The sequence below is a fragment of the Rhinolophus hipposideros genome (assembly GCF_964194185.1).
Source record: "Rhinolophus hipposideros genome assembly, chromosome: 4".
NCBI lineage: Eukaryota > Metazoa > Chordata > Mammalia > Chiroptera > Rhinolophidae > Rhinolophus > Rhinolophus hipposideros.
This window is the reverse complement of record NC_138050.1, coordinates 63150662-63177212: the sequence shown is the minus strand read 5'-3', so window position 1 is coordinate 63177212 and position 26551 is coordinate 63150662. Positions and strand designations below refer to the sequence as shown.

General features: G+C 45.1%; 1 protein-coding gene across 3 annotated transcripts in view; it reads right to left on the bottom strand.

Moving 5' to 3' along the window:
• STK24 (serine/threonine kinase 24) overlaps positions 1-26551 on the bottom strand; it is a gene marked incomplete at its 5' end in the record, with an annotated part of 106667 nt that overhangs the window by 57991 nt on the left and 22125 nt on the right. For 2 of the 3 annotated variants that reach the window (XM_081047182.1, XM_081047183.1), the window contains one exon: positions 6196-6426. In XM_081047182.1, the coding sequence (XP_080903308.1) occupies positions 6196-6426 (231 nt within the window). Of the gene's footprint in view, positions 1-6195; positions 6427-8047; positions 8126-26551 lie in introns of those variants that run through there. The other variant, XM_081047184.1, reaches the window with a different exon arrangement.

Here is a 26551-nt window from a genome sequence, read left to right as displayed (position 1 = left end):
GCCCAGAATGCTGTCTGAGATTTCCTAGTTTCCGAGCCTTGAACACAAGGCTGGACAATGTAAACTCATTGTCCCGAGTGTGGACACAACCTGCTCGTGATGCCCATAAAGCTCACACTCGGTCTGGTCACAATAATTACATGGGCATAACAGTGGACTCTGAGAGGAGACTCTGTCCCAAGTGGGTTCTAGCCCACGAGTGCCAAACGCCAGCCTTAGAAACACTGTTACTCACACCTATGTTCTGAGACAAGGACCGCTGTTGGTTCCACAGGGCAGCGTTTTCTCACAGCAGCACCGTGGACACTTGGCTGCATGGCGCTCTGTGTGGGGTGTCTGGGCACTGCCGGGTGTGGGAACACCCCCGCTCTCCATCCACTACATACCAGGAGCACTGCCCCCACCCCACTAATGACAACTAAAAAATCTGCAGACGTGCCCCACGTGTACCTTTACTGCAAGAGGGTACACACAGGGCAGTCAGTAAGAGGAACGGAGAGGTACAAGTACTCCATTTAAGGGGCTCGGCCCCAGTGTCTCGTGCTCTTCTCTGTTACAACCACAGAAGTGCCTCCAGCTGCACCAAACTTCTACGTACGGGAGAACCCCGACTTCCTTCTCTGGCCCTTTCCATTTGGCTTGTTGACTCCAGCTGAGATGGAGTCGTCTCGCCACATGTACCACAGTATCCTAGTTTCTCCATCTGAAGGAGAGCATGCCAGACTCTGTCTTCAGGAGTAGGAAAAATATGAATGAGAAAGAACCTGTGCTTTGATAAGAATTCTTAAGGCACAGAAGGGGTATACATACCAGGCCGATATCTGAACTCAAAGGTTGCCCAAAACTAACAATCCATCTATATTCATAACTATATCTGAAACCAGAGGTCAATTTAAGAGCAGGATTTGTCATGGGGCAGTCGGCAAAAAAGTGTGAGTGAAGACAAAATTCAGATGTCCTGACAGATATGTTTAATATCATGCAGCTATATTAATGTTTCTTCTCTGATGAAAGAGAAAAATATCATGAAATTATAAAACAATATGGGCAGGAGAGAGAATGTAATTTTGTTCTGTTTTGTTCTGGAGATAAAGCATAACAAGCTGATTGCATTCTATTGTCCAAACTTGGATACCTCTGACACTCCAGGGGGGCAGCTACTAATAATCACGCTGGGACAAGAAGTATAAACGGAGACCATGGGTGGGCAGTAAGCTACCCAGAAGCCTCATTCACAAAGATGCCGACCATTTATAGTATAAGAATTTGTCCTTCTTTTCCTAACAGGGAAACGATACGTTTTTCTATTTCATCAGGAACTACTATTTTCCCTTTGGAAAAGGAAGAAAAGACAAATCAGAAGTCAAAAAATACAACTTTAAAAAATTACTCCAGGGGCAGACGGGTGGCTCGGATAGAAAGCGAGCTCTGGGCAACGGGGCTGCCGGTTCGATTCCCACATGGACCAGCGAGCTGCACCCTCCGCGACTAGAATGAAGTCAATGAGCTGCCACGCAGCTCCTGGGTGGCTCAGTTGGTTGGAGCGCAGGCTCTCAACCACAAGGTTGCCAGTTTGACTCCCGCAGGGATGGTGGGCTGTGCCCCCTGCAACTAACAGCGGCAACTGGACCAGGAGCTGAGCTGCGCCCTCCATAACTAAGGCTGAAAGGACAACTTGACTGGGGAAAGTCCCAGAAGTACACACTGTTCCCCCAATAAAATACTGTTCCCCTTTGCCAGTAAAATCTTAAAAAAAAAAAAAATACTCCAAAGTACATATATCTGTGACAGATACAACACAATCAACCCCTTACCAAAATAAGGTGTACATACAGAGAACACTTAATTTTTTAAAACTCATAACAAGGGACTTTCCCATATCAGTTTTCTAGTGAATCCAATGGGTAAAACTACCCTAAAAATGTTTAGAAACTGAAGAAAACTTTACTCTGAAGTCGGAGATCTGAGTCCATTATCAGACAACTACAAACTCACGGATATGTCTCCTTAATATTGACACAACAAAAACAACTAAGACCACTAAACGTTTGGTAAACACACCTTTTTTGATTTGGGTGTTTTTGCCCTGCACCAGATTTGCTTAGGTTAAACTGGCTTGATGTTTGAGAGCACAAAATTTACTGTAAAATGATAATCCTAATTTTTAGCATGCTAATCATCTGTTTTTAAGACTCATGAATTTTGAGTCATTCGGCACAGATAACTTTTCTTAAAAAAATAATTGTTATCATTTACTAAAAATTGCCTACACACACATCAGGTACTTTACTTGTGTATCTCAATCTTTATTAGTAATCCTGTAAGTTTATTTATCTGCATTTTATCCTTGAGGAAGTCAGCAGCCTGAAGAACACCCAGATGGTTAAGCGCTTACACGAGGATCTGACTAAAATCCTAGCTTTAACTATAAATGAATCTCAAAGTGGAGATTTTAATAGTCTTGCAATCTCCACAGAGCAAACTTAAGGGATTCGTACTGCTGAAGAGAATAGGCAGCACTTATAAATGCTGCATAAAAAGAAAACAGACTTAGAATGTGTCATACCATACTTTCCTTTGTTATGATCTTATTATGCCTTCACTGCCGAACTGAGAAATGAAAAAGTTCTCTCTCCTCCTGCCCACTACCCAAACCCCCTCCCTAAACACATAACTTCATTATGATCTCGTGGGTGGTATTCTGTGGTAGAAAACTCCAGGGGTATAATGGTTGGGACACGGAGGCTTCTGGTTAAATATTCTAGCTTGCTTAATTTCCCAAAAAGTAAACAAAGTACAACAAATGAAGTTCTTCTATGGTATGTGATAATCTTCAAGATCTTTCCAGGCCTCAGATTCATCAAAAAAAAAAAAAAAAAAAATTTTCACTGTTTTATTATTATTCCTTCTCTTCCCTAAATTGTTGTCATGGTTTTTGTTTTTAATCTTTGGGGGAAATACATGCTACGAAGCAAATCTGTGATTTGATCAAAGCTACAAAGTCAAAACCAACGCCACTCCCCTGATCTGCAGTAACATTCAACACATTTAGACCACTTACCTACTGTTTTTAATCTTTTGTTAGACTAGATGACTGAAACCAAAACATAATCATATGACCTTCAAATGCTAACCCAGTGATGAAGAAACCAATTTCTGCTAATTCCTCTTTGCCCCATCTTCTATGTAAAAGTCCCTTAGCACACGGTGAAATCCAAAGGCCACCCTCTCCCCGATCACCAGTTAAAGAACTAAGAATATCACCTCTAACTGAGCACTACTGGGAGTTTTTAAAAAGGCAACATAAACCACAATTATTTTTAACTTCATGTCAAAGACCCATTTGTCTTACATGTTAGTTTAACTTGTATCTTACTTGACAGTTGGGACTGTACTAATTTAAAATTTCAACTTCAGGAGCCTATCAGATGGAAGGACAGCCTCTGGCTCATTACCGAGGGTCTTCCTCTGGGCCAAGGACTATCACGAAACTCAGTTGTAAGGGAACGGACAGACAGAATCACAGGTCTGGTTCTTGTCCTGCCCCACTTACAATAGTTAATATAGTTTAAGAAGAGCAAGTCATTACATTTTTAGTCAAATTAGAATCATCTTTTACGTGGTTTAGGAAATTAAGGGCAACTTTTCACAACTGTGGTATTATTTCTGGCATTCTTGAGGCAGTTATGTTTTCTAAAGGACAATGTGCCTAGTAAAATATGTAAGGCGCTGTAGACAAAATTGTCAAAACTTCTATCTGAAGACAGTCACTAGAGAAAAATCAGTCCATGAGCTATTTCACTTCCTTAATGTCAGTGGCTTTGGAAAGGAATGGGGAGCTGAGCAGTAAGCCCATGATTAGAGGACACTTCCCGGCCGCTGCTGAGTTAGGTGTGGCCATGTGACTGAATTCTGGCCAGGGGGACGTGTCTAGGCCTGAGCACATGAAAACTTCCCACAGGGGCCTCCATTTTCTCTGCCCTATGATTACTTAAAGCAGACAAGCACAGCCACGTGTGGAAGATAGAAGAAAGAACAAGACAGGAGGAACTTGGGATCCTGGGTCACTGTTTGCAGGAAAAGAGCCCATGAATCAGGGCTACCAGTGAGCAAGAAATAAACTTCTATCGTATTTGAGCCATTATAAATTTAGGGAATTATTCTAGTAGCTAACAATATGTTAACTAAATGCATTCATGGGGCAACTAGCTCAAGGTTAGGTTGATCTGGAATGTACGTTCTAGAATTAGTGGCTAAGGCAAGAACAGGACATACAAGATGGAACCTCTAAATACGTACAGTCAAGGTACCACCATGTTTGGCCACAATAAAGCAATCTAGGCCGGTATGCAGTAAAACATTCTGCTGAGTAGCTGGGGCTGAAGAAGATATTTTGAACCACTGATTCTCAATTTCCGTAGTTAAATATTAGCTGACATAAATCACCAACAATTCGAGGATCTTCCACACTTCCTTTGCCAAAGGTACCATAATTCATGCTAAAACACAACACTAGCATACCACATGAAACCCAACTCTGAATTTACTAAAAGCTATTGTTGCAGTCATTTCTCAAAGGATATTAAGTGATGCAGTAGAGAGAGTTCAAGTTGAGTTTCTCCAGACGTTTGTTTTTTCTCAATAGAAATTTAACATCAAGAAGACTTTTGCTTTCCTGTATGGAAGTCACATGTGTTCTCTTAGATCATGGGAATGATAAAACATACAGTGCTTCCCTTTTCACCCTGTCAAGACTCAAACTGGAGGCACCCTCACAACAACATGCATTGTTATTGTTGGCAAACTTCCTCCTCCTTGCTTTGACCTCAGCTGGATACATCCTTCATTGCAAGGTAATTTCAGAGATGAGGTATGAATAAATTCAATCAATTAAGGAAGGAAATTAACACTCATTAAGTACCTACTATATGCCAGGTACTTTCACACAATTCCATTAATCTTTGCAAAAGTGAGTTATATTCCATAACTTGCCATTTTACAAATGAGGAAGCAGGGAAGTTATTAAAAAAAAAAAAAAGCTTGCTGAAGGCCACACACACCAAGGTAAGCAAGATTCAAGGCCAGGACATCTGACTCCAAAACTTATTCTCTCCAATTCAAAATGCTACATTTGACCTATGATATCCTTTAGGTTATAACACACCCCCCCCCCCCAAAAAAAAGGATTACCACTCAATTTTGATTTCCTTTAAAGATTTATTTTAGTGAATCAATGGTTCTCAAAATTTCCATCCTTGCACTTATACCTTAATTACCACATTTTCACAAAATGAAAGCCTGCACTATCCTTTTGTCCATGAGTAGGTTGCAAGCAGCAACATGGAGAATTTAAATACAAAAGAGGCGGCCTGGTCTTACATTACATGGACGTACTGCTGCCTCCCTCAGGAAATAGTTGTTTCTACCTCTGAAGTTTTAGTTTCCACAAGGATGTTTTGAGAATTTTTTTCACCGAGTCTTAAGATGTTCAAACCCCCATTTTGAAAGATACTGCTAAGTACAGTAAAACAGGCATCTGTCAAGGAACTTGAAATACAAGGGACAGTCTTAATCTCACTGCCAGTTTACCCTACAGCCTCAGGACTGGAAAACCAGTTTTAATACTATTCTTTCCCACTTCAAGAACTGGGTGAAGATCAAAAACAATGTGCAGTGTTGCACTATAACCACTATTTTATTTACTATTTACTGACCTAGAATTCTTGAAAGTCAAATGTAGATAACCTACTCACTAATCAACATTACCAATTCTCAGCAGCAGTTTTTAAAAAACAGAATTAAATTAAATCACATCTGACAACCAAAATATCAAAAGACTAATATTCTTAGCTTGGCATAAGTTCATATCATAAACCATGCTAAAATTAGATGATTAACTGTTATCATTATAACTTAAGAAATGTGTTTTTGATGACAAAGTCCTATTCAGAAATAGTCTTTCTTGTTGGAAAGGCAATTTCAACATCAAACACGTCTACCAAAAATATATTTCTATAGGTGACATTTAAGATGATAAAACTATCAAAGCCCGGATCTTTTGACTACAAAGGTCGAACCATTTCTCCTTCCTTTGAAAACCTTCTGTGCTATTTATTGAAGTCCTTTATGTACAGTGCTCGCGTCTCGGTCAAGTGCTCCATCATAGAAAATGGCGTTTTTATTTTTAAGCCTTACCTTCAGATAAGATCCATAGTATTTGGTTACGTATGGACTGTCACACTGACTCAGCACTGTGATTTCTTGTTGAATGTCCTCTATCTCATCTTCAGCTTCTTCCAGATCAATGATTTTTATGGCAACCACTTTCTGAGTCCGATTGTCAATGCCTTTGAACACCTCGCCAAAAGAGCCCTTTCCAATTTTCTCCAGTTTTGTAAAAAGCTCTTCTGGATCCGCTTTTAGGTTCTGCAGGAGAGAAAGAAAAGGGCAACTTCAATAACTCACAATCCTGGGACTGCCTTTTCCTTGTATTTATAACAGATGGGCCTGTCTTTCAACAACCGATCTGTCGTCCTCATTTAAAGATCAGGCTGGTTGTGGCCACAGTTCTTCATGTTCAGGATTTAAAGGTTTCTAAGTCTCACCTACAGGTATGCAGTAGACTATGAAACACAGCAAGTGTGCAAACGAACACTTAAGCAGATTATAAAAACTGGGAAATCCTACAGCATTTGTATAAAGTAAATAAAAATCAAAACACTTATTTGAATATGATACATGGATTTACTGAATAAACACTCCTGTCTAAGCAAAAATTCTACTTTTCTCCGCAACTTCCCTCCTCCTTTTTCTAAATTCAGGTTGGTATAACTAAAACTGACTAACTAGGTATATCACATAACAAGAAGAAAACATTTATACCATGATTTAATTGCTTCATAACAGGCCATGTTTTAAAGTCCAACCAATACAGCACTATGTAGTATCTTCACTTAGAGCTACTGACCTGGCCTAAATATTTTAACCAGATCCCAGGAAACAAAGAGCAACCTGTTTTCATTTGTCATGTCACCATCATGCCCTTGAAATAGCTTCTAAGAGCTCTTAGCCACCGACCTGGTCAGTGAATAGACACACACAGTTAAACACGCACATTTCCAAGGAGTCCAGCTGTAGGGATCCCAACAGCCGTCTTAACAGCTCCCCGACAGGAGCGATGCCGGAACAGCTGAGTTCTCACCCGGCAGCAACTTGCCACCCCAGGGGTATCCGGAAATGGTACAGGGATGGGGGGGGGGGGACGCGCGTGGGGCGGGGGGGGGGGGGGGGGAGAAGGGTGCGGGGGGGGGGGGGGGGCGTGCCACCAACTAAGGGGCAATACTGACATTTAGCCAGAAGAGCTGGGGTACTGCACCTCACACCACGAGAACCTGCCCAGACCCAAATGTAATGGCACCAGCCCACAAGCCCAGAATCAGACAGGACCCGGGAGCCACCAGCCCTACAGGCCGACACGCCTTCCCTCAGAACATTACCCAAGCAAGAGTTTGCTAGGACAACCCTCAAAGTTTATTACCCCTTCAAAGAAACTAAAATATGGGAAAAGGAGTAAGAGAAGGGAAGGACTGAAAAGGAGAAATAACAGCAGGAAGAGGAAGAACCCATAAATGGGTAAATGTAAGGGGGTTACAGTCACAAAATTATGGCAATTTCAGCAGCATTGTGAGTTAAATGAGCTTTGTGGGCTACCCAGGCACTAACTGCTAACTTGCTTTCCAAGGTGAAACACACGGAGTCCCACGCAGCGCTTTTGAGAGAACTGCAAAAACCCAGCCAGCCCATTTCTAATGTAGAGGTCTTGGGGCGCGGCAGTTCCAAGGCCGCATAAACAACAGTCACGGGCGGCCTCACTGCCGGCAAAGAGGCCCCGTTTTGACATGGCATGTGCACGAGCTCGCAAAACCCACCCGCCCTAAAAACTAAGTGAGAAATTCACTCTGTGGTTACCAGGAAGAGGAGACACAAGAGAAACCATGTCCACTCTCAGCAGCTACAAACTCTCCTGTTTTCAAACCCTTCCTCTTACCTCCTTCCCTCCAGGACGAGTGAGAGTCGCCCTCCTTTTTTTCAAGACCACTCCTAAGACCTGGGCTTTTGAATCCATCCTCTCTCCTCCAGGACTCGGCTTCATCAATGGCCCTATTGCAGGTATCCCTGCCTGCTGGGCAGCATGCTCAGGTTTCCTGCACCACTGGTCACCCTCCCTTCTGTCTCCTCTCCTCAGCTGCCTGAGTCACCCAGACCTGCCCGGCGCCCCGCCCCCTCTGGTCACCACAGCAGTCTGGCTCCCGCTCAGGCCCCCCCAGGATGCGGTGCAGCGCATCTGACTGTCCTCCTGAATGTCCTCCCCTCGTATGTCTCTAGCCCCATGACCACTACAGCACTGCTGTCCACATATCTTTCAGTCCCCCTAGTTCCAGAAGTCTCCATGCCCAGACTACCTGTATCGGCCCATAATCACACGCAGTCCCCCCCAAGGTTCCAGACCTGGCCTCCTATTCTTTCTCCTCCCTAGGATTGTCAAAGAGTTTCATGGTTTGGGACCATGTCCCCCAAACCTGGCTGGTCAGAATCCCCTGCGACACTTGAGATCCCGAACACTCTCACTGACATGGCAGGTAGGGAGTATATAACCCACATTTTTAAAAGATCCCAATTGATTCTGATAAATAACCACCTTTGAGGAAAACTGGTTTTGAATTATTGTGTATGTGGAGACTTCTAAATTGCTGGCTCCAGCCCTGCCTTTGGAGTTTTAACTCCTAGAATCAATTACTCGTTAGATATTTCTTGCTACCAGGACGTCACAAGCTCTACGCGTATGAGCTGAATTCATCATTTCCCCCGCTGACCAGGCCGACCCCCCAGCACACTACCTCCTCTGCCAGGCCGTAAGCCGAGGGTGTTCAGGGGCCATATCTTACTGGCCTCCATACCAATGTTTCTGGAGGGCACAATGGCTGCGGGTCAGTAAATGTCCCGAGCAGTAAGAAAACTCCAGCCTTATACTGACACACACAGGATCCAGGGCAGACACTACAAAGAATATCCTAACTCAGAGCGACAGAGAGCCTGGAAGGAGGGGTTGGTAGTAGGTAACCAGGCTGAGGAAGAGGTGCTGAGAGCTTTCATACTCAAGAACATGGATTCTCAAGTCTTCGGAGCATCAGAATCGCCTGGAGGGCTTGACAGAACAGACTGCCTGGACTCGCGGATGCAGTGACCCTGTGAGGGGCCCAGGAAGCAGAGTTCCGGGTGAGACAGACGCTGCGGGCCGGGGGCCAAGGCAGCAGCCCCACACCCAGGCCTCAGCAGAGATGGAGAGAGATGCCCAGCATCCTCGCTGGCCCTGCAGAGCCCGGCTGGCAACTCCCCAGCTGTCCTCACGTACGTGAGTGAGACCAAGCGAAACCTGCAGAAACCCCCCCAGAGGAATCATGAGAAATACTAAATCATTATAGTTTTAGGCCGCGAAGTTCTGGGGTGATTGTTTCACATCAATACATAACAGATTCAAGAGCCATCTCTGATCACCACAGGAGCAAAGTGTCCATTTCTGGGGGGCTGAGATGGGCTATCCTCTGGACAGGAGAATAAGTTGCCTGATTTTCCTTTTGCCTGGTCTGAGACAGCTTAGAAACAGTCGTTTTCACTACTGCTTGACTAGCTTCCCCCAAAGCCCTTTTTCTGCAGTCTGCACCTGTAAAGCTAACAGCAGTTGCTCTGTCTCGCATCTGCTCAAGTGTGGTGTGTCCAATTCCCCCCTGCTTTTTGTCACTGTTAGCAGCTGTAAACTGGGCTAAAAACTGTCCCTGGCAAGAATGGAGACGTCTGCTAACATAGTGACAGCAGGGCACTAAGCAAGCAGGGTTCCGTGCCTCCTGGCAATTCTTGCATAAGCTCATTACCATGCAGTGTAGCCCCGTGGCCATTAACAAAATCAATGCCAATGATGACCTATTTAAAAAAGGAACTTCAAGATTCTGCTGCCAGAATCTGTTCTCTGAGGAAAGTAGATTTCCTTGGTAGGAAAGGTGCCACTCTGCCAACCATCTTGAGTTTCCTTTTCAAAAAGGTTTATGCTTAACTAAGCACCGGTCATCATTCCAGATTAGAAAGGCCTCCTGGCCCCTCACCCCACCCACCCCACAGGCCTGAAGGCAGCAGGACCTGGTTGCTGAAGTCACAGCGGGCTCCAGGCAGGAGTCAGAGTACTCAGTGGCTCAACTTGCTATGAAGCAAGAGATGGTCGGGCCCCTGCCCCAACATTCCCCTCTCCTACAGCAATGGGGTTGGGGACGGGAGAGAAGGTGGGTGCTGCCAGCTCATAAACGTCCCAGGCCTCAGGTACCAGGCTCCTCGCTCAATAATAGCAATTAGATGCCCAGCGCAACTTCCCCTTCCCCCATCTGAGCTAAGAGATCATCATTCTAACTAAGGCAAAAAGGAAGAACAGCTTCTCGTGATGGAGGTAGGAATTTCGTGTACACGCTCACTCAACTATGTGACCCCATAAACCACTCAACATCCGTTAAGTCTTTGTTTCCTCCTCTGAGGGAAGGACTGAGGGGACAGAGAAATAATAACAGAAATAACAGTATCCCTCTAGATTAATAACTTCAATTAGCACTGGGGATCTCGCACCTACCAGCCGGGGCACCTGACACATCTAGTGCAATGTCTGCAATAGAAGGCACTCCTACTGACGTCTCTTCTCCAGTTCCTTCAAAACCTTTACATCTATGTCAAGAAACAGCCCACTTCCCATTTGGGGGAGGCTCACTTGGTTTCCCTACTTCTAGTGGCTTTATTTTGTCTTTTTCCATCGCTCATCATGACAACACCAGGCCCTCTCTCTTTAAACTTTAGTCAGCTGAATTCTAGGCCTTCCTACAGACTTACACCTTGTCTTGTTTATTTTCAATTACAACATTTAGGAAAAGCAAGGAATTCGTTATACTTAATCGTATCAAGGTGAGGAACCTTAAAAACTGACCAGAATAGGTAGAAAATGCACCCCCGACCAACACACGGGGGCACAAGTCTGGCCTCTGGAATGCTAAGCCCCTTCCCAGACAAGCCCAGGAAAACCACTGGGCTAGGGGATCATGGGAAGAGCCAAAAGCCCGGGAAAGTGTCACCAGGACAATCTGGAATCAACGGTTTCACAGAAGTTTCTCACTGGTTATGACACGGAAGTTTTGGGGTGACCACCTACCCTTCTCCTAGAAACCCCGACTATGGGAAATGAACAACTACGTGTACAACATAAGCAGCTGTCACATGGCACCGTGAGGGCAAGCCACCAACAACTTCAGGTTTCCTTTGAAGAGAAAATCCACGGTTCAATGTCCTGCTCCCCACTCCAAGACTTGGAGACATTTCAAAGCTGTGCCCTTCTGGAGTTCAGGCTTCTATGATAATTCACTGTATTTCATAATCCCTTGAGAGAATTCATTAAAATAGTTCTATGATGACTTAAGTATTTTATATTTTTAAACCTGAGTAGCTATTACTGTTTTCTTTTGATCATTTCTGGCAATGAAAAATGCATTTGGCATTACTAATCAACTTTCAAAGTTGCTTAGCTTCAGATGTACCGCTTGTGTAGTCACACCACACTACACCACTCTGGGTTGAAGCCAAGCTTTTCACTTTGTTTTTCCATGAAAAGAAAAGGGAGTGAAGTTTGATGTGTTCTAATAACTACTACTTATCACGTCACTGTCCCTGCAGCAACAGACAAGAGAACGCTGTGGAGTTCAGCTGGGTCTGCATGAGGAAGGTGAGTGGTGGTAGGTGGCACGCCCCCTGCCCTCTTCTGAGCTTGGCAGGCATGCCTGATAACGTGCAGGACTCTCCTCCTGAGCTGAACTCAGCCCGAGAATCCCTCTCACCCACCACCCGAGGCAGCCACCTCTGAGGCAGCTGACCGGGCACACCGGTGGAACCCATGTGCCAGCATGGTGGAGCCCTATTACCAGCAGGTGTCTGCACGGCTGTTGACAGTTATCTTATCCTTCCATATCCTCCCCACTCCCCCACCCAGGCTTTCCCTACGGGTTCCACTGTTACCAGTGCTATTATCTCCCATTTCCAAAGCTGGAAACACCGATTCCTCGCTGTGGGTACAGAGCCAAGAGAGCAGTTTCCAGGCTCTCGACCTCACGTGGAAAGGTGCTGGCTCAGGTAGTAGATGGTCATCAGCTGTAACTAGTTGGCCATCAGCTGTAATCAGTTAGCCATTAGCCACTAATATAACTGCCACTGCTAAGCTAGCAAGCGCGGATTGCAGCTAGCAAGTGGGGTTGGATGCCAGAGAGAAGCAGACAGCAGGTTACAGCTAGTGTGGCTCCTGCTTCCTGTCTCCAACCCAGCCGCCAGCGAGAATATAGTGGTATGACTCCCCCATCTATGGCTCCGTGGGTGTTCCTTTTTGGCCTCGCCCTGTCCTGTGTTCTTATGTGGGGAGCGGGAGCTGAGACCCTGCATGACACCCCACATGACACTCGCTTACACCTACATCCAAACTGTGCCCCTCCTTCCAAAATGTCTCTCTATGCGGCCCCCTGCCACCCCTGTCCGACCCCACACCTGGCCCTCCTAAGGCAGCTGAGCCACTCCCACCCACCCACTTCAAGACTTTCTCTGCTGGCAGTTTAGCTTCCTCAAACCTCATGGTTTTCGTTCACTGCTTAAAACAACCAGGGACAAGACACAGTCTCAAGACTGAAGTCACAGACACTCGTGAATCTAAACCCCATAGCTCCTTTCTAGTCCCATTTTTCTGCCACTACCCTCGCTTACCTTCTATCACCCAACTGCTTCATACTGTGCACAAGCACCAACAGTTGCACAGTGTATGATTTCATTTCTAGAAAATTCTCAAAGAGACAAAACGAGAGTGATGGAGAACAGATGTGTGGCTGCTGCGGGGGGCAGGGTGGGGGGCGATGAGTAAGGGGTAACAGGGAGGGTCTTTGTGGTAATGGAACAGGTCTGTGTTGGCTGGTGATTTTATTCAGATGTGCACGTGATAAAATTCACACAACTACACACTCCCAAAAACTAGTGACATCTGAATTAAGTCCGCACCTGAGGTAACAGAACTAGGCCCACATCAATTTCCTGGTTTTACAGTATCGGATATTATCACTGTAAAACTAGGGGAAAGCCAGGTAAGGGTACACAGGAACTACACATTGTTGTTGCAACTTCGTTGGAGCCTTAAACTATCTAAAAATAAAATTATTAAAATTCTAAAAATGCTTAAAAAACAACAACAAAAACGCCCAATCTCAACTTTTCTTCTGCCCCAAAGAGGCCACTATTGTTTCGCTGTTATAGGGGGAAAATCCCCATTTGCTGGCCCAAACCCACTCAGACCTGACAGCTGCCTTGAGCAAAGCTAGCAGCACCAGTCTCCTTTTTCCTGGAGCATATTTTTATGCAGCAGGTTGAAAACTGTATTAACACTTTACAGACTGTTTTCCCCTCAAGTTTATGATCTTCCACTAAAGGACATACCTTATAATCTCGCTAACCTCAGCCCGTAAACAGGTGGGTATCCTGTGTACCTCCAGGCAACACCCAAACTTCCGCAGCAGGCAGCCTCAGACATACCCAAGTAATCAAAAACAAAACCCCAGCCCAAATGCAGAGCATGACATGAAGGAGACAAGGAAAATACAGCCACAGCCTAAAAAACTGCAACCCAGTGTGCACCAAACAGCCGCTTTGCTCTGATTCTGCGAACTGTCTCATTTGGGGCAGCGATTATCCAAAGACCTGAAGAGATGAGACACCAGATACATGCCCAAAATAAGCTATCAGTTATTCAGCACTGCCCGTGAATGCTTAAGTTATCTACCCAAAACTATGCTTTCTAGGGGAGTCTAAACACTAGTGCAGATCTCAGCTCTGCCCAATTACTACCACATTCCTGGGCCACCAGCCTGTCTCCACATCTGTAAAGTGGGGTAACACTACTTCTTAGGATGTTGAAAGAATAAAATAAGAACATAAGGAAAGCTCCTTGGATGGTTATCTGCTAAAAATAGATACGAAAATAGAAACTGCTTTTGTTGTGGTGGTGATTTTTGGTGTAGTTATACTGAGCTGTTCTTTCTGACAATACTTATTCAAGATTCAGTAGTTTCTTAGAAGCATTTCACTTGAACTAGAGCCAGCAGTAAAGCCCACATCACCTACGTCACAAAACCAGTGTACTTTCCACTGCACTACCCTAAAATCAACTGAAATAACGAGGCCTTCTTCCCTCACAAGAGTCGAGGGGAATTCGAGAAGGCCTGCGTGAGTGTCCTCAAAAAAGAGAAGAAAACATCTGTAAAACTCCTAAGGTGCTGAGGCCACACATGGTGCAGCAATGAACCACTGCCCAGGAAGGCCAGAGCGCCCTGCACCGGCTGACGTCCTGGCAGGCATCTTCAGAAGGGCACGGAGCCACTGGGGCAATGACGCCAACCTGAATTATCAGGCTCTCTGGTAAGTCTAAGAAATGGTGCTAGGAACTGCAAACAAAAGATGGCGGACGGCTATGAGAACTTCCCTATCATGGCGACTACTAAATTCCTTAATAGCAAAATCGAAGGGCTCTACTCTGTAGGCAGACTCAGGAGAAGGGACTCGGTTAGAGAGAAGAGACGTAGAACGGAAAAGGAAAGCAGGCCCAACCAAGTCCAGGGAGAATTATGGCCAGATGCATAAGGCACTAGTCTGGGGGACAAGACAAACCCACCCAGCCTGTCAAGAGGTCCGTGCCGTCCTCAGACAGAAACGTGCTTTTTAGACAGTTTGTGAGAGAAAACCTTACTAACAATTCCTGAGCAGAGACTTGAACCTAAGAGACTGGCGTGCAAAACATTCTGCAGAAGATTGGAATCCACAAGGCAGCTGCATTTTGACACCCATGAACAAAAGCTACAGTCCAGGAACCCCTGGCCTTCCCCATGTCACAGATTAGCTGAAACTCTTTGGTGTTGGATGCGGCCTGGGCAGAATGAAGCCATACGAAAAATCACCACCATTTCTGAGTGCTTACTCTGAAGGCAGTATTACCTCCATTTTACGGTAGTTACACGATTTGTCCAATGACACAGTGCATGCGACAGACCCTGAACTGGAACCCAAGGCCATCTGATTGCAAAGTTTGAGCATGTCATTCACTGGCTCACAAGATCTTCATGGCAAAAGAGAAAGCACAAAATTAACAATCAGAAGGCCTGGATTTTCCTTCTGCCGTAATACCTTGCTGCATGACTTTGAGCAAGTTCTTAACTTCTCAGTAAAACAGAACAATGATGCCTGAAGTATTTACTTACCTCACAGGGTTTGTCAGAGAATCAAATGAACCTAAGGAAAGAGGGGAAAAGTGAGGCCATTGCAAAATCTTTTGCAGATACAGGTGGTTGATTTGTTACCTCTGCTAGAACTGGTGTGGACTTTCAGCAAGCACATTTAAGAACGAGTGGGGTCATCCTTAAAATAGCACTCGATTTTGGAGACATTTTTAGAAACCACTGAAACCGGCCAAAACACCTAGTGAGAACATACCATGTATATAACACAATGCAACCCAGTCCCAAAGAGAGGTTAAAAATTACTTTTAAGTGTGGCTGAATTTTTTATACCATTTCTTCTTCCCATAGATAAGAAATCTTAAAGCTAATTACGAGCAAATAAAATGCTCTGGAAACCCATCTCCTCAGATTAATCTAATCATTACATTTCAAGAGGCATTCTGTACTGAAAATAGTATTGGGCGATTTGTCTAATCAAGCCTACTAACTTTTAAGTTTTCCTCTCATTCTACAAGTTTAAAGCTCACTCTTGCTCAGGGTCTTTTCCCCACCTCCCCCATCTGAAAATCAAGCGGACCTATGTATATAAAATACATACAGGAATATATACATTCAATGCAAAGCTTATAAACAAACCAAAAAAAGACCCCCAAAAAGCCAAATGCCGTTTAATGGGGGTTCTCCCAGCCAGAAGTCCTGTAACCAGAAATCTGTACAAAGTCCAAAAACCAACTCTGGGAGTGGAGACAGCAGAGAAACCTTGTTGGCACACGCCTGGCCTGTTGCCTCGGCCCGAGAAGCCCCTCTCACACTTGTGGGAAGGGTGTCTTGCTACCAGGGAACTGTCACACATTAGTGTGCCTCCCCCAATTCAGATCACTGGTGTTCCCTCCCAGCAGCCAACCTGAGACACATTTTGACATGAACAGAAGAGAGGAGAAAATCTGCCACAAGCTCCTCATTTTGACTTGATAAGAAAGTCTAAGGTCAGGACTTTTGTTTTTATACCAAATGCAGACTCAGATGCCAGGGCTCCTGTGCAGGAGGAACACATTTGCAACACGGTTTCCTACTCAGCCTGCACCCCTCAAAGGTGCAAAGACCGTAATGAGTTCTTGGCTGGAACAAGCAACTGACCACCCCAGGTGTCTGCCGTCCCCAAGATGGCCTCCGCCTCCTTCCGGAGTGAGCAAAAGCACCGGTGTAGTGTGGTGCACCGCAGCAGGAGAACTTGGGGGAAGGGCACACACACGCAGAAGGTGACTCTATGTGCTGTGGTCTCACGGCAAGTGGCTTACAGGGCGGCCGTCCCCACTGGGTGTGGTTCGTGATCCTCAATGTGGGCCGCACTCCACAGACAGCTGGGGGGCCTTCAACCACGCAGGACCCCAGCCTCACCGTGGACCATTAAATCCAAATCTTTGGGGATGGGGTGCTAGCATGAGTATTAGTCAGAACTCCTGAGAAGATTCCAACGTGCAGCCAAGTTTGAGAACCAGAGGTCTCGGCCAGGACACTGTGCCAAGCTCTGCAGGAAGTTGCAGGGCCACCAGCAATGCCTGGAGGACTCCTTCCCTGTGCACACCTGCTTTCCCGAGCGGGGCAGGAATCACGCCAGTGCAGGGAGAGGGAATCTCCCTGCAGCTCACATGCTCCATCTTCTCCTCTCCAAGCCCTGCCTCTACCTGCCTCCCTGACAGCCTAGGAACCCCCCATGCCCATTCTCGGCCTCTGGCCCCAAAGAATGTTTTGTGTATCGACTAATCGGGTAATTTAAGGTCTCCAAAATAAAAAACCTTTATTTACCAAATAAACATCTTTAAATAGCAAAGAGCTCCCATTAGCTCAAAGAACTGACAGATTTCTCCAATCCTCAAATATTCTTTAGAAGAAAAGTCTAATTCCTAGCTAAATGATGAATGATTATTTTCAAAGTTGAGGCCTAAATCATAGGTTTATACAGAAACATGCTTTCCTCCCCATTATAAGAAATCTACTAATCATTACAAGGTAAGTTCTTCTTTTGGCCTGTTTCCATGAACAGATCATTTCCTTTTCTAAGTGACAGCACTCAGTTTCTCTACCTGAGCTCTCCTCAGCCTGTGACAAACGCCCTCACAATCTGGCTTCGTGCACTCATTTCCCCTGGAGTGTACACCCTATTTCAGCCCTGCAACAATTACATGATCTAGGAGAAGCAAGAACTATTCTACAGTATTTGGCAAAAAGAAAATTGAGGCAGAGTTGTTAAATCTTATGAATTCTGATATCTAGACCTACATATCCAAAGTACCAGGAGTTTTAAGGAATCCTAGAGCCAGCATTTGCTCCTCTTTAAATGGATGTTTGTTTACAGTAGAGAATACTTTAGTTATAAAGAAAATGCAAATAAAAAAAAAAGAAAATGCTAATACAAATTTTTTAAACCATAAAAAATGACTGCACCCCCTAGATGAATCTGTTATTCCTGGCCTCGGTGGCTAATAAGCCCTCCCCCACCGCCACCCCCACACACGGTTCTCGTTCAGGAAACCACTGAAGCTGGGTGAGGTCAGAGTTCGGGGAGAAGCCACGCTCGGGGGTGCATGCTCCGACCTGGGGCGCTGCTGTACCCCTGGCCTGCACCCCTGGCCTGTGCCGGGGGAGCCCGCTGGAAGGCTGCCTGGAGGCTCTCGGGCCCTCACTCACCCGGTGTCGGGCTCTTTCTCAGCAGACGGAACAAAAGGCTCTGAGGCCCCGCTACTGTCCCGCAGATGCGTGCCCCGTGTCAAAGGCTCCCATCTGAGGGTCGGGGCAGTCACATGCCTCCAGGGCCACGTGAGGACTAAAGGCAGAGGAGGGCGGGGACCCCAAGGCCTGGGGGCTCAACTAGCCCTTGTCACAAAGCTTGGTGCCAGTCCTAGCCCCAGCTAAGCTTCTGTACACCAGCAAGCTCTCCCAGGGACTGCTGGGTGGACTCTTCAATGAAAGGCTCCCCGGCTAAAAGACCAAGGCCTGGTGCTCTTTGCAGGCAAGGCAAGGCAAATAGCGAAATCAGGACGGTTTTGTGGGGCAAGCACTTGATGAAAACTACGCAATACATTCCCGATAAATTATTTAGTTCATTGAGCAATGAATCCTGGCACCCCTTTTATTAACACCCAAACACAAACAACAAAGCAGACACGGAAAAGAATTCTCACCATACCCTACGATAATCAGCACTGACAAACAGCAGCTCCCATTTCCAAACCTTCTCCATCCTAAGGCTCCACGCTAAGAATTTTCATAACTGTCGCTTTCTACACCTCACAACCACCCCAGGAGAAAGGGAGCACGATCTTCGTGACACAGCTGAGAACACCTGGGTGCAGAGGACAGGTCACTGGAACAAGGTCCCTCACAGGTATTAAGTGAGGGGTAAGCCCACCTCTGTCCGCACATCGTGGGTCATCCTCTGGACTAGAAAGTGCTCGTAAACGGCGAGCTTGGCCGGACGCCTGACCAGAGAGGAACCTAGCTGTCAAGGAATGCCCTTGGGTTATCACCCTGGAATGCTACCATCATTAGAAGGCATACTACCTGATAGTACTTCCAATTCCCTACAGGTGCACTCAGGCATTTAGCAAAAGCTACAGCAACAAGTGTCGGGGGACTCAGACTCTTCCAAAAATGAGACCAAATTGTTGTGGTGTATGTGTATTTCAATCCATAATCACATTTCCTTTACCTGAAAATCCTTCAGCTTTTACAGGCATCAAGGGGGAAATGTCTGGAATAGAAATGCTAAGGTCATGGACAAAGTTGATTTGTCACAAATCGGAATATATAAGGAAGTGTCACTGAGTGTTCTTTTATCCTTCGGAGGGGGCAGCAAGGGCAAGAGGCGGCGTGAGCTGCATTCAGGTGTCAGCGCATCTCACATTTCACACAAGTCCTGTGGCTCTGCGTCAATCAGGAAAACGACTGCCACCAAGTCAGCTCAGCGATCCTGTGTCATCTAGGGAAGGTTAGAGACTCTAGCCGCCAAGAGCAGGGGCAGCAAACCTTTTCTGTGAGGGGCCAGAGAAAAACACCTTAGGCTTTGTGGGCCAAATAGTCTGTTGCACATTCTTCTCTTTTCTTAACAACCCTTTAAAAATATGAAAACACATTCTTAACTCATGAGCCGACAAAAACAAGCCAAGGGCAGTGGTACGTTTGTCCATCCCCGTGCTAGACCATCAAGATGGTCAATCATAAAACTGTCCGTCACCTCCCATATTCGTAACTGCCCGATCCCAAAGAAGGAACCAGCCACCAGAGCAGGCACAGGAGCTGTCTGTGACCTCTCTCAGGAATCATTTCCATGCATGACTCAGTAGAACCAACAAACACCTCCCTCCCCATTCTGCCACGCCCCTACCCGTCCGTCCTCTAGCTGCTCAAAGGGAAAGAAACATGACAGTCTGAGCATGTGTAACATTGTATGTAGATTTTTCTTCACCTGAGCTAGTCACATCATCTGCTCACCAACCCTCTGAAGAAGATACTTTTACAGCTGAGAAAATGGAGACAAAGTATATATTCTTTTAACATAGCTCTTAGCAGTATCTTTTTGGATATGTCTCTTCAGGCAAAGGCAACAAAAAAAAATTTTTAATGGGAGTACGTCAAACTAAAAAAAAATTTGTACAGCAAAGGAAACTATCAATAAAACAAAAAGACAATCTACTAAATGGGAAAAGATATTTACAAATGATACATCTGATAAAGGGTTAATATCCAAAATATATAAGGAACTCATACAACTTAATACCCCCAAAAAACAAGCAATCCAATTTTTACAAATGGGCAGAAAACCAGCACAGACATTTCTCCAAAAAGAACATACAGATAAACGGCCAACAGACATTGAAAAGACGCTCAACACCACTAGTCATCAGGGAAATGCAAATGAAAACCACAGTGAGTGGCCCTCCTGCCACCTAACCTCCTAGGCTCATCTCGTTACCTTTTTCCCACAGGGCCCCTGGCATCCCTTCTTGCGCCTTAATTAGACCCAAACTGAAGTGAAAGAATTTCATCACTACTAAGAAAATCACAGTAAAGATACTACTTTGCTCTGTCCTCCCAAAACCTGTCACAACTACTGGACGATATCAAAAGGAAAATTAAATGTGGAAACACAGGACTCCAAAGCTGGGAGATGACTGAAAGAAAAGGGCTAATAACCAAAACGTTTATAAAGAGTTATTCCACAGATCCTGAAACCCACCAAAACAAAACAGAAAGGACAAACTGTTTATATTAAATCAACCTGCTGCCCACTTTGTACACAACTTTCAATTTCCATTCTGTTCATTCCAGTCCGGCTGCCCTGAACCACACACCTCTGCCATGGATGAGGTAAGCTGGCTACACTAAAATGCCTCCAAAAGAACAGATAATGTAACACAGCTTTTTGCTGTCATTAGGTTGCTTTTCTCCCTTTTCCCATATTGATATAACATACCAACGACATACTGGAAGTAGTGGTAAACCTATGAAAAGCACAATATGTTGCCCCTTCCCGTAATAAACTGCTGGAGGGATGTGAAATGGTACAATCACTTCAGAAAGCAGTTCGGCAATTTCTCAAAAAATTAAACATAAAACTACCGTGTGACCAGCAACCCCTCTCCCGGGAGAATTGAGAACACGCATGCGCACACAGACATACGTGCTCATGTTCACTGCACCGTTACTCATAATAGACCAACACTGGGAGCAACCAACACAACCATCAACTGGTGAGCGACAGACACAGTGTGACACATCCATACACTGGGATTCTATTCAGCAATAAATGGGGGCGGACGACTGACACACTATGCGACATCATGAACCTCAAAAACGTGATGTTCAGTGGAAGAAGCGAGTCACAAGAGACCACACACTGCACGATTCCATCATACAGAATGTCCAGAAAAGGCAAATCAATGGAGACAAAAGGCAGATTAGGGGTTTTCTGGGGGCTGGGGTGGGAACAGAGGCTAACTGTAAATGAGAATGAGGGTTCATGGGGGGGGTGAATATGTTCTAAACTGATTTATAGTAATGGGTACACCACTTGGTAAAGTTACTAAAAATCACTGCACCCCCTGAAAGGAGGCCATTTTTATATGTAAAATGCACCACAGCAATGCTGTTTAAAAGAAAAAAGCACACATTACACACCTCTATTCACCTGTCTTCCCCAAAGCACTTCGAGAATTCAGTTCATCTTATCCCAACATCTAGGAAAACTTTTACCTGGCATGGAGTGAGGGCTAAAATGTCCACTGGATGAATGGATTTTTTTGAAAAACATAACAATGAAATTTTGTTTTTCCATAACTTTATGATCTGCCAAAACTTCACATCCCTGTCTACTCTTCCACCCAATCGAACCCCAGAACAGAACAGCCTGTGTAGGTCACAAAGCAAACGTGTCCCAAGAGCTTCAAGCTGATGAAAACATGACCCCAACACTTCACGACCTGTCCTGACCACTATCCGTCAAGTGCAGCAGTTGTCTGTTCAAAGTTTTAAAAGAAAAATTGTTTCCTTATTGTTTTCATAATAGCAACATTATGAAAACCTTTGGGGATGTGAGTAGAGAAGAGCATGATATTAAGTATCAGACTCAGAAAACGTGACTGTTAGGAAAAATCACAAGCTAATTCAAAGTGATTCTTAAATTCTTTCAGGAAAGATGTTGTTTTTTACTTAGCAGCAGCCAATTTAATAAATGCAGCAGATGCCAGCCCAAGGGAATGAAATTCAGAGAGCGACGGGACGGAAGGAATGAGCTGTAGTGACTCACTTGTGCTCTGCAGCATTTTACGTCCACCAAACAGCACCCAAGGAGACCATAATGATCAAGGAAGAACTGTATCAATCCTGCTTCGAAAGGCGCGATTTTAATTTTCTTAACTAGTACCGGAGCAAAAATAAGGCAGTCGTGAGTAAAAACATACTTCTTGCTGTATTCCAGGCTACCGAGAACTGACGTGTCACGTCCTACTTAATCCCAGGTTTCGGTCATGCCTGTATCTGTCGTTCAGATACAGAACACAAGACATTTCCTCACGGTATACCTGTGAAGTATGGTGAAGGGTGCAGGCTTCTGAGGCAAACTGGTTCAAATCTTGCCTCTACCACATATTTCTTTGATCTTGGGCAATGCATCTAACCTCTGTGTGGTGGTTTCCTTATCTTTGAAAAGATGAGGAGTCAGTGATTCAATTTCCTTTCATCACAGGCCATTTATAACTTCTTATTTCATATCCCAGCGTGAAGACTAAGACCTTCACAAAACTGCATTATTTTCTGGGCATGGTAACCAGCTCTCATGATTTAATATTTTCTTGGCACACATTCCAAGCAGTGTTGACTGATATGTCAGCCATTTTCAAGCATAATGAATGGGGGCTGGAATAGCAACCTTTTGTAAGGTGTGCAAACCTAAATAAATACTGCTGAGTAAGGGCCTTTCCAGCCAACTCTCTCCTGTCTGTTAGGTAAGGGCAACAGGACTGACAAATACAATACATTCCTCCTCTGCACACTCGGGGGGTGGGGGGGGGGATCTCTACCAGTAGTTTGGCTCCAACTTCCTCCCTGCCCTGCATTTTTTACTGATTTTTTACTGATTTTTACTGATAGTAACTAAAATTGAACAAACCTCAGATTCCAGATTCAATTCAAAACATGGTAATCCCCATATAGATAGCTTCTTAAATCCAAAAAACAGCGTACAAGATAGTTCATTTACTTCAGATTAAGAAAACAGACACACTAAAACTCATGTGGCTGAGATTAATATTCAGATTTCTTGGCTTCTAATTTCCACTGCACCTTTCTGTACCAAATCCCCTTTTCATGGAGAGGAAACACTCAGTGAAGCTGAGGGGGAGCAAAGCAGACCATAGCCCCTGGGAAAGTGGGCAGTGGAGTTTACTTTCTAAGTGTTTGTCTTTTACTGTATATGTCTGTCTACATGTCCAAGTATTAACACTCACGGGGTACAGCTGCAACAACTCAGTGTAAGTTCAGAACCCGTAATTCCTCAATTCAAAATCATAACATGTAGCCTGACAAGAACAGGTATAATTTGTGGAGATAATGGGACAAAAAAAATAGCTAGTCACAGTAGCTTATAACCCACCAGCCAGACAGAGTATAAGGGAAAACCACCTAACTGAAGCCACCCTGGGCCTGAAAATGCCCGCAAAGGTAAAAGAGGAGGGAAGACGAGGCAGGGCTCTGCTCTTTGGCTAAATAAGAAAATCCAGCCAGTGATGCTATCCTCCAAAAGTTCACCGCTCCAATGAAATCCCTCCCTACCCACGTACCCTACAGAGTTGCTGCATTCCCCCAAAAAAGAACTACACACTTGAAGGGCAAATCAAATGAATAATGCAAAAATTTGCTCCCCCTGGCTAGACTGCAACAAGAAGTATGCATATATTTAACTGAAGCTCACACAATTATTCAAGTATTGTAACTCAACTTTGATTCAGAGGTCAGATTTTTAGAAACCTCAACCTTCCAGAAGCACGAAGCAAAAATGTAGGCCTCCAAGCACAGAGAGAGCTGTCGTGAATCCTGAGCCCTGAATTCACAAGCACTGCTCTTTAAAGGAGGGATCCGCAGCCCCTCCCCTCAGAATATTCCAGTTCACAATCAACAACACACTCTAAGAAAGGCCAAATACCTGGGTTCCTACCCCACAAGAGAATGGAAGCAACAGAGTAGGTGAGGGTGGACAGTGACCCTAAGAAATGGCTTTGATTGAAGCAAACAGAGGTTGGAGGCCAGCTATCGGAGGCCCTCCAGTGTAGCAGCAAATCCCTCCAGTCCTGGGGAGTAACCAAGGACAGCTTGAGTTACAGTATGACCCAGGACACCTCCGCAACTGGGAGAGGAAATGCCAGCCAGCCCTCGCTCCATAGGGTCAAGTCTGAAAATACCCTACTGAAATAATAAAGATGCAAGCCCAAAACAGGATTCGCTCCTGACACAAAAAGACACCAGACACTGCCCCCCAGCTTCTTCCTAAATTATCCTTTTCTTGTAGTTCTTCAAGTCTAAAATGGAATGAGGGAGGCAACCTCTGTGAGGCCACTTCTGTAAGGAAGCTGTGCGCGGGCTCCGGGCAGCACTGCGGCAAGAGGAGCGGCTGCATCAGAACCAGCTGAGTGCGAAGTCCCTGCTGTCGCAACTGGTACCAATGACACACGTGATCTCCCATCAATGGGAAAGGGATCAATAAACACTGCTGAAGAAAGCTTTAGACCAGGGGTGTCCAAATTGCAGCCCGCGGGCCAACTGCGGCCCGCAATCCATTTTTAATTGGCCCGCAGCAAATTCCAAAAATGTGTTTAGTTTCCTTAAATAAACCAGGTGAGGCAATACGTACTTCACCTCGAGTGAGTGGCCCGGCTGTTTGTGAATTTTACCACACATGGCCCTTGGTAAAAAACGTTGAAAAAAGTTTGGACACCCCTGCTTTAGACTAACGGGCATGTCTTTGAAGGAGTCCCCCCAAAATCATTAACCATGTACTACTACATACATATCTGGTAGACTCAGTCATCCACGCATTTGTCTAGTCCAGAAACCACATCTACAGAAGAAACTTCATTTTACGTCTAAGTCCTCCCGGTCCTATGCTTAACGAGAATAGCACACAAGAGATGGGCAAGTAGGAATATACTGGCTGTACTTCGAAGTCAGTCATGCTGTGGAACCCAAGCTTAAAAATCATTATGAGGACACTTCCAAAAAAAAGAATGAAAGGCACATGTATGCCCCTCTCCTCTGATCTACACTGAAATAAATAAAAGAAGAAAATCCGAAGAAAAATCCATCTACAGTGAGGCTAGGAAACAGCCATGCCCCGAAACCACAGGTAGCAAAGACTATCTGCCAAATACAGTAACCACTGAGCCAACAAGAGGGAAGGGAAGAGAGAACAAATCCACAACTTGCAAGGCTGGGCCAGAAGTTTCTCTGAGGCTGAGATGCCCTTTTCTAGGAGTGGCAGGAGCTGAGGTTGGGGGCAGGATTCTGGGGTAGCAAGGACCCACCCTATGGGGACCCGGCTCACAGCACAAATCCATGCAGTGGCCTGGCTGACGAGAGCCATCTCCGTCAACCTCCCCAACCAGGAAGAGAGACCAGCTTCCCACAGCTGAGCAGGCCGAGGAGCCTGTTTAACTCTTCACCAAGCGAGCTACCTGGATCGAGTCACCCCAAGGAAGGGAGAGGAGGCACACCCCGGCAGACAGCCACCCCAGGCAGGCAGGTGCTCCGAAGGGGCTCCGGGGTCCCCGCATTAGTCCTGGGCGGGCTGCAGGCCCAGACCAGCTGCCACTTCCGACGTGCCTCCTATGCCAAAGGAATCCAGAGGCATGCAGACGCCCTCCTTCTCTAAGAGGGGGCCGTGAAAAGAAATACAGTAAGCCAAAGGGGCAAATGACATGTCAGAGGAAGCCCCAAGGGAGAGGGGAAACATTTCAGATAAATACTTCTCTTGACTCTCAGAAATTAAACTGGGACTCTCCTTTTTAAAAATCTCAAAAAAGATCAACATAGTTGGAGATAATAAAAACCACTGCCAAAGCAAACATTAAAAGCAGCAAAGGTAGAAGAGACACTGCTGAAAACAATGACAGAGGACAAAAAGAGTCACCTAAAGATGAGGCACCAAAGAGATAAAGGTGATCACAGAAGATGCTACATATGGAAGCAACAGATTCCATATATACACATGTACCGGGCCTGAAAATACGGAAGCAGCAAAAATCTCACTTCTAGTTTATCCTAAGGAAATGAGTAGATGATTGGAAAGATTTATATACTCACTGGAGTTTTCCATATATTCTTTTTAAAGTTACAAACTATCTAAACAGACATTCATGTAGGATTAACGACAGGAATTATCCTGCAGACACAGAATGAAATACCAAGCAGCCACTCAAAATAATGTTGATTTGTCGACATGGAAAATCACCCCAATGTTTAATAAGGAAAAAGCACATTATAGCACATTATAGAATGGTTACATTTTTGTTGTATGTGAAGGGGTAACATAGTCACAGAAAAACTTTAAGGATGTACACTAAAATATTAACAGTCGTTATCTACGTTTTTTTAGTCGATGTCTTTCTGATCGTCCCAACTGTTAATAATCAGCTTATTTTACTAATTTACTAAGAAAAGGA